Source organism: Arachis ipaensis, chromosome B06, assembly GCF_000816755.2.
Source record: "Arachis ipaensis cultivar K30076 chromosome B06, Araip1.1, whole genome shotgun sequence".
In the NCBI taxonomy this organism is placed as follows: Eukaryota; Viridiplantae; Streptophyta; class Magnoliopsida; order Fabales; family Fabaceae; genus Arachis; species Arachis ipaensis.
This window is the reverse complement of record NC_029790.2, coordinates 27,192,234-27,200,140: the sequence shown is the minus strand read 5'-3', so window position 1 is coordinate 27,200,140 and position 7,907 is coordinate 27,192,234. Positions and strand designations below refer to the sequence as shown.

Here is a 7,907-nt window from a genome sequence, read left to right as displayed (position 1 = left end):
TGCTTCCAACTTTGACCGAGGTTGTTGCCAAGGAACATAAACGGCTTCTAGCTCGAAAATCTATTATTGAGAAGAGGAAAGAAGAACAAGAGCGGCAGCTTCTGGAAATGGTATGATCATGTGATTTATCATATTCACGAGTTTGTGTTTTTTTTGTGCTTACATTAACATCTATTCTTGAAGGAGCGTGAGGAAGAATCAAAGAGGTTAAGAGTGCAGAAAATGAATGAAGAGGCTGAAAAATTGAGAGTTGCAACTGAATTTGAGCAGAGGAAAAATGAGAGGCTCCGCCAAGAGATAGAGGAAAGAGAAAAGGAAGAAACTAAAGCTTTGTATGAGGAAGCTGAGAAAAAATTTAAAAACTATAAGGGGAAAAAGCCACTTATTGAGGGGGTAAGTTGAGGTCTGATTGATTCTTTGTATTAAAGTGATTTGTTAGTATTAAAGGTTTTGACAGTAAATCCTATCCTCTCTAGGATAAAATTACCAAGCAAACCTTGATGGAATTGACTTTGAATGAACAACTCCGAGAAAGACAGGAAATGGAGAAAAAACTCCAAAAACTGGCAAAAACCATGGATTATTTGGAAAGGGCAAAAAGGGAAGAGGCTGCTCCCTTGATTCATGCTGCATATGTAAAGCGCCAAGAGGAAGAGAAGATTCTTCATGAGCATGAGCAGCAGGTGTGTTGGATTCTCTTGTTTACTAGAATTTAATTCATGCTTGTGTCATTACTCCTTCACCTCTTGGAAACATTTAAATTAGTAGTTTTTTTTAATGCACATGAGCTTCCACATGGCATTTTTATCATTGTAGTTAGTTTTAGTTTTGCACTGAATGGATTCAATGTTAATTTGATGCAGCAAGAGATTGAATTGAGTAGACAACGTCATGAAGGAGATCTCAAGGAGAAGGAGAGGCTTGCCAGAATGATTGGCAATAAAGTAAGTATTGTCAGCAGCTGGGCTTTGCCTCTGTTTAATATCACCATCTTAAGCTGATGCTTTTGTTATTTTTCTATGTAGGAGATATATCAAGAGAAAGTTGTTAGTCGACGCCAGGCTGAATTTGATAGATTGAGGAAGGAAACGGAGGAGCGGATCTCTAGGATATTACAGTCCAGGAAACAGGACAGGGAAAGGTTGAGGAAGTGGAAGTATTATCTGAATGTGGAAGAAGAGAGGCAGCAAAAGTTGCGCGAGGAGGAAGAAGCAAGGAAGCGCGAAGGTATGTACTTTTAACTCTGTCCTAGAACAGATTAAAGACTGCATCAATTTAACGGCTATTGGGTACCCCGTAGATGTTATCATCTTTTTTATGCACTTTCAAACGGCTCATCTTCTGTATTATGTTTACCAAACTTAATTATTCTCATCCTACAGAGGCTGAGAGGCGAAGGAAGGAGGAGGCTGAACGTTTAGCAAAATTGGAAGAGATAGCAGAGAAACAGAGGCAAAGAGAGCGGGAACTGGAAGAAAAGGAAAGACAAAGAAGAGAGGCATTGTTGGGAAGAGGTGCCGAGCCAGCTTCAAGGCCTACTGAGAGTCTTGCACGCCCACTCGAGTCTGGATCTGCTGCTCCTGCTGCAGCTGCCGCTGCTGCTGCACCAGCCCCAGGGAAGTATGTCCCTAGGTTCCGCCGTGAGAAACCTGATGGTGCAGCTGCTCCTCCTGAAACAGACCGCTGGAGTAACAGTAGCAGCCGGCCAGATGGTGACAGGTGGGGTCGTGGTGAAGATCGCAGATCAGCATTTGGTTCTGGTGTGGGTTCTAGGTCATCTTCAACCTGGTCATCCTCGAGGAACCCTCGTTAATCACCCTGTTCCCATCTGTTTAAAGCTGATGTCATTCTGGCCCTCAATTGGAGGGTACAATGCATAGCGTTGCCTGATGTGCGGTTCTCATGACCTTGTCGAGCTCTTTTTGTACTCTCCCCAATTTGAGTTCTAGAATTTTTTTTGATACTTGGTTCGTAAAATTTGTTTTATCTCCTAATGCATTCGGGTCCTAGATTATGCAACAATTTTCTATTTATGATCGAGCAGATTGGATATGGTATTCGGAATTTCAAGTCAGAAGTAATGCAGACTTAATTTTCGATGTGTTGGTACTATTATGTATATGTTTGCTTTAGTGTTCAAAAGCATGAATGCACGATTAACTTGTTTGAGTGTTTTTTTTTTCAACATGATTTTTACTTAAAGCGATATTTTTGTAGTTGGCAACTATTTCAATGAAAATGTCAAAAATATCTTTTCATGATGATTTTTGTTTAAAAAGTGTAACTTTTTTATTTGGCTACTTTTTAAATAAGGGTAGTGCTATGGTGAGGATGGTAAATTTTTTCAGCATGTGAGGAAAGGAGGTGGATATCCTCTTGTGGAGACATGTGTAGGGGTGGCAAACGGGCCTAAATCTGTCGGACTGACTCGCGTAATCCGTCAAAAAAGGTGGGCTGGGCTGAAAAATCGGGACCGCCAAATAGCAAAAGTTTGCCTAACCCGCACCGCTTAAATCGTGAGCTTTGGCGGGGCGGGGCGGGCTTCCCCGCCGGGCTAAGGTTTTTTTTAGTGAGGGGGTATTTTTGCAATTTTTTTTGCCAAAATCTAACTTCTTCCAACCTAACTTACAAGAGTATAAAGATAAAAATTGAGTGTTATGAATTATGTTTATGTTATTTTAGAGACAATATTTATAATTATATTTATTTTGCTTTGGAGAGAATATTTATACTTATATTTTGAATGAAAATTTGGTTTATAATTATAGTTATTAGCTATAAAACAAAACCCAAATACCATAGATCAAAAAAATTTTTCGAAACACCAGACAAAAAGCCCAAAAAATTATTCATGGGATTACCAATTAATCATCCATTAACACTACCGACAACTCGGTGGACAATTTTTGCGAGTTCTGTGAATGCAACAGCACATTGCAGGGTATTTAGCAGCGTCACAACACGTGTCAACCCCTTAATGTAGCCACATCGTTTCAGTCGCTGAGGAAAAAAAATTCATTCAGCACAGTAGCATTGGCCTACTTATATATAATGAAATTGTGCAGAGAACACAGTATAAAAGTAAGGCAATACTACTGTACTGAATGAATTTTTTTTTCTCAGCTGCTGAAACAATGTGGCTACATTAAGGGGTTGACACGTGTTGTGACGCTGCCAAATACCCTGTAATGTGCTGCTGCATTCACATAACTCGCAGAAATTGTCCACTGAATTATCGGTAGTGTTAATGGATGATTAATTGGTAATCCCATGAATAATTTTCTGGACTTTTTGTCTGGTGTTCCGAAGAATATTTTTGGTCTGTGGTATTTAGGTTTTGTTTTGTAGGGCTAATCTAAATATTGTGTGATCCATACGATATGATGCTAAAAAAAAACAAAAATTACACCAGAAACAAGTGTGTGGTAGGGTATGAACTATGAAGCCATTGAATTAAGTTGGGTGGGATGGGTATTAATTGTTTTTGTTTTTATTTTTTAATTAATGTAACTTTTTTGATGTCCGAAAAATAAAAAATAAAGAAAAAAGCACCTTCTATAAAAAAAATAATAATAAAAGAATAAAATACATTTTGAACTATACAGTTATTCTAGTGGAAAAAGTACTTTTCATATTTTTAACTCTTTCCAATTTTCGACGAAAATTTTAACAACTAAAATAATAATTGTCTAAGTGTCTAGCAAAAAATGTTTCATTAATTGATTTAAAAATTACAAATAAATATAGTATTATATATTCAGTGTAAAACATTGGCACCGTTGCCGGGGACCCGACAGATCAACCAGTGATGGCGGATAGATCCCCTGAAGAGGGTCATGTAGAGACAGATTCTGAACAAGAGAATCTGAACACCGGAAATAATGAGGCAGACCTGACCCTTCACCAGGAAGCCAATGACCAACACAGGGAAGGCACCTCCGGAATAAAAAATCCGAAGGTGAATTCTTCAGAAGGGCACGAATCAGAGAAAGAGGGACCATCCCATGCAACTGAGCTCATGGGATTAGTCCACAGTCGCCTCGAACAGTTAGAACAAGAACGGGAGCGACAAAAGGAAACTGAAAAGAACCTAAAAGAGGAGATGGAGCGACGAAAAGAGTTAGAAAGAAAACTCTTAAAGTTAGAATCCTCCCTCAAAGGTCAGAACTCCCGTGACGGTAGAGAAGAGTCGCCCCTAGGGGGGAAGATCCTTTTAGTGAGGACATAATGAGGGCAAAAGTTTCGAGAAACTTTAGAAGCCCCGATATGGACCTCTACGACGGAACCACTGATCCGAAGCATCATTTGAGCAATTTTAAAAGTCGGATGTATCTGGCTGACGCTTCTGATGCTACGCGATGCAAAGCTTTCCCGACAACCTTGTCGAAAGCGGCGATGAAGTGGTTCGACAGCCTCCCCCCGAGGTCGGTTACCAGTTTTGAAGACCTCTCAAGGAAGTTCTTGATGAGGTTCTCTATCCAGAAAGACAAAGTAAAACATGCACCAAGCCTCCTGGAAATAAAGCAGGAGGTTGGAGAATCATTACGAGCCTATATGGAAAGGTTCAACAAAGCATGTTTAGAGATTCAAGACCTGCCCACAGAGGCAGTCATAATGGGGTTAGTCAATGGGCTTAGAGAAGGTCCCTTCTCACAGTCCATATCCAAAAGACACCCCATCTCTTTAAGCGATGTGCAGGAAAGAGCTGAAAAGTACATCAACATGGAGGAAAATGCTAAGCTGAGAGACCTGAGTTGGCGACCCGGGCACCCTCCCTCAACAAAAGAGAGGGAGAGAGAAACCAAGAAGAAGGAAGAACTCGGTCTCGATAGACCAAGAAAATATCACTCTTATACTCCTCTGAAAGTTTCTATAGTGGATGTATACAGAGAAATTTGTAACACCGAAAGGCTGCCACCCCCCAGACCCATTAAAAATAAAAAAGGGGGGGGAGCCACAGCGACTACTGTGAGTACCATAAAATATATAGTCACTCCACAAATGACTGTTATGACCTCAAAAATGTGATAGAAAAGCTGGCTAGAGAAGGTCGACTTGACAGATATCTCATAGAAAGGTCGGACAGCCATGGGAAGAGAAAGCGAGATGATGTGGATAGAAAAGACCCACCACCACAGACCCCGGAGAGACATATTCATATGATCTCAGGAGGGTTCGCAGGAGGGGGACTCACCAAATCTTCTCGCAAAAGGCATCTCAAGAGAGTCTACCAGGTCGGCGGAGAGTCATCCGACCTCCCCACCATTTCATTCACAAAAGAAGATGGGCAAGGAATAATCCCTGGACATGATGGTCCAGTGGTAATAACTATGATCCTGGCGAATGCCCACCTCCATAGAACCCTAGTGGACCAAGGAAGCTCAGCGGACATCCTTTTTAAGCCCGCTTTTGATAAACTAGGGTTGGATGAGAAAGAGTTGAGAGCTTACCCCGACACCTTATACGGACTAGGCGACACGCCAATAAAGCCACTGGGATTTTTTCCCCTCCACACCACTTTTAGAAAAGGGGAAAAATAAAAAACTCTGAGTATAGACTTCATAGTCATCGATGTAGGGTTAGCATATAATGCTTTAATCGGCAGAGCTACCCTTAATCGACTCGGAGCGGTGGTATCCACTCCCCACCTTTGTATGAAATTCCCGACCTCAGCGGGGATAGCAACGGTAAGGGGGGACCATAAATTGGCAAGGAAATGCTACAATGAAAGCCTAAACCTGAGGGGAAAGGGCCGAGAAGTCCACACTATAGAGCTCGGAGGTGCAAGGGTTAAAGAAGAGCTACGACCACAGCCAGGAGGAAAAACCGAAGAGATACAGGTCGGCGAAGAAGAAGGGAAAGTCACTCACATAGGAGCCGACCTAGGGGAAACCCTAAAACAAGGGTTGACTAAGCTCCTAAGAGATAACTCCGATCTCTTCGCCTGGAAGGCCTCCGACATGCCTGGGATAGACCCCGAGCTCATGTCTCATAAGCTCTCGGTTTTCCCGGGGTCCAGACCTGTACAACAAAGAAGACGCAAGCTCGGCCCAGAACGAGCCCTAATAGTAGAAGAGCAAGTACAAGCGCTCCTAGAAGCCGGCTTCATCAGAGAAGTCAAGTACCCAACATGGCTAGCCAATGTAGTGCTAGTCAAAAAACAAAATGGTAAATGGAGAATGTGTGTCGACTATACCGACTTAAATAAGGCCTGTCCCAAGGACCCTTATCCACTGCCCAGTATTGACACCCTGGTAGACTCCAGCTCGGGGTATCAATACTTGTCATTCATGGACGCCTACTCAGGGTATAACCAAATCCCGATGTATGAGCCAGATCAGGAGAAAACATCATTCATCACGCCCAGAGCTAATTTTTGCTACGTGGTCATGCCGTTTGGATTGAAAAATGCAGGGGCCACATACCAGAGGCTGATGAATAAGGTGTTTGCCTCTCACCTTGGGAGCCTAATGGAAGTATACATCGACGACATGCTGGTAAAGACCAAGAAAGAAGTCAAACTCTTGGCAGACCTCTCACAAGTCTTCGACACCATAAGGTTACACGGGATGAGACTAAATCCCGCAAAGTGTGCCTTCGCGGTAGAGGCAGGAAAATTTCTAGGGTTTATGCTGACACAAAGAGGGATCGAAGCAAATCCCGATAAGTGTAGAGCTATCCTGGAGATGAAAAGCCCGACTTGTTTAAGAGAGGTCCAACAGCTAAATGGTCGACTTGCAGCCCTCTCCAGATTTTTGGCAGGATCAGCACTAAAATCCCTTCCGCTATTCTCCTTATTGAGAAAGGGATGTCAGTTCGAATGGACTCCTGAATGCGAGGAGGCGTTCCAGGAGTTCAAAAGATTCTTGAGCCAACCTCCTATTCTAACTCGACCTACAGCTGGGGAAGACCTCGTCCTATACTTTTCTGTAGCAGACAAGGCCGTCTCGTCGGCCCTGATAAGAGAAGACGAGGTCGGACAGCACCTAGTATATTTCATCAGTAAAGTTCTACGATGCCCTGAGCTAAGATACCACAAACTAGAGAAGTTTGCCTACTCCTTAGTGGTAGCCTCACGAAGGCTACGACCTTACTTTCAAGCTCACACAATAAGAGTCCGCACGAACCAACCCATGAAGCAAATCCTCCAAAAGACGGATGTTGCAGGGAGAATGGTTCAATGGGCAATAGAGCTCTCCGAGTTCGACTTGAAGTATGAAACTCGGACGGCGATTAAAGCCCAGTGCCTCACCTACTTCATCGCAGAATACGCAGGAGACCAAGAGGAAAAACCAACTGCATGGGAACTCTATGTAGATGGATCCTCAGACAAAACAGGAAGCGGTGCAGGCATAATATTGGTGGATGAAAGAGGAACCCAGATAGAAGTTTTCCTCAAATTTGAATTCCCAGCTTCAAATAATCAGGCAGAGTATGAAGTCTTGATTGCTGGATTGAAGCTGGCGGAAGAAGTCGGTGCTACAAAAGTGATGATATACAGCGACTCGCAAGTGGTGACCTCCCAGATAAATGGAGAGTATCAGGCAAAGGACCCAAATATGAAAAGGTACTTGGAAAAAACTCTGGAACACCTTGGGCGCTTTGCAGAAACCGAGGTCAAACACATAACTCGGGATCTAAATAGCAGAGCAAACACCCTATCCAAGTTAGCAAGTACCAAGCCAGGAGGGAATAACAGAAGCCTGATCCAAGAAACTCTCCAGGAACCCTCCGTGGTAAAAGTAGAAGACAAGCAAGAGGTCCTTGAGGTAGTCGGACTAAACCTCGGATGGATGAACCCCTTGGTCGAATACATGAAGTTCGACATCCTTCCCAAGGAGGAGAAAGAGGCTAAGAAAATCCGTAGGGAAGCACAATACTACACCTTGGTGAAAAATATTCTCTAC

General features: G+C 42.8%; 1 protein-coding gene across 1 annotated transcript in view; it reads left to right on the top strand.

Moving 5' to 3' along the window:
* The window catches only part of LOC107648188 (eukaryotic translation initiation factor 3 subunit A), a gene marked incomplete in the record, with an annotated part of 6,672 nt that extends 4,560 nt beyond the window's left edge, over window positions 1–2,112 (top strand). Inside the window, 6 exon segments of the mRNA XM_016352162.2 lie at window positions 1–110; window positions 184–393; window positions 477–683; window positions 864–944; window positions 1,026–1,227; window positions 1,383–2,112. Of these exon segments, the coding sequence (XP_016207648.1) occupies window positions 1–110; window positions 184–393; window positions 477–683; window positions 864–944; window positions 1,026–1,227; window positions 1,383–1,813 (1,241 nt within the window).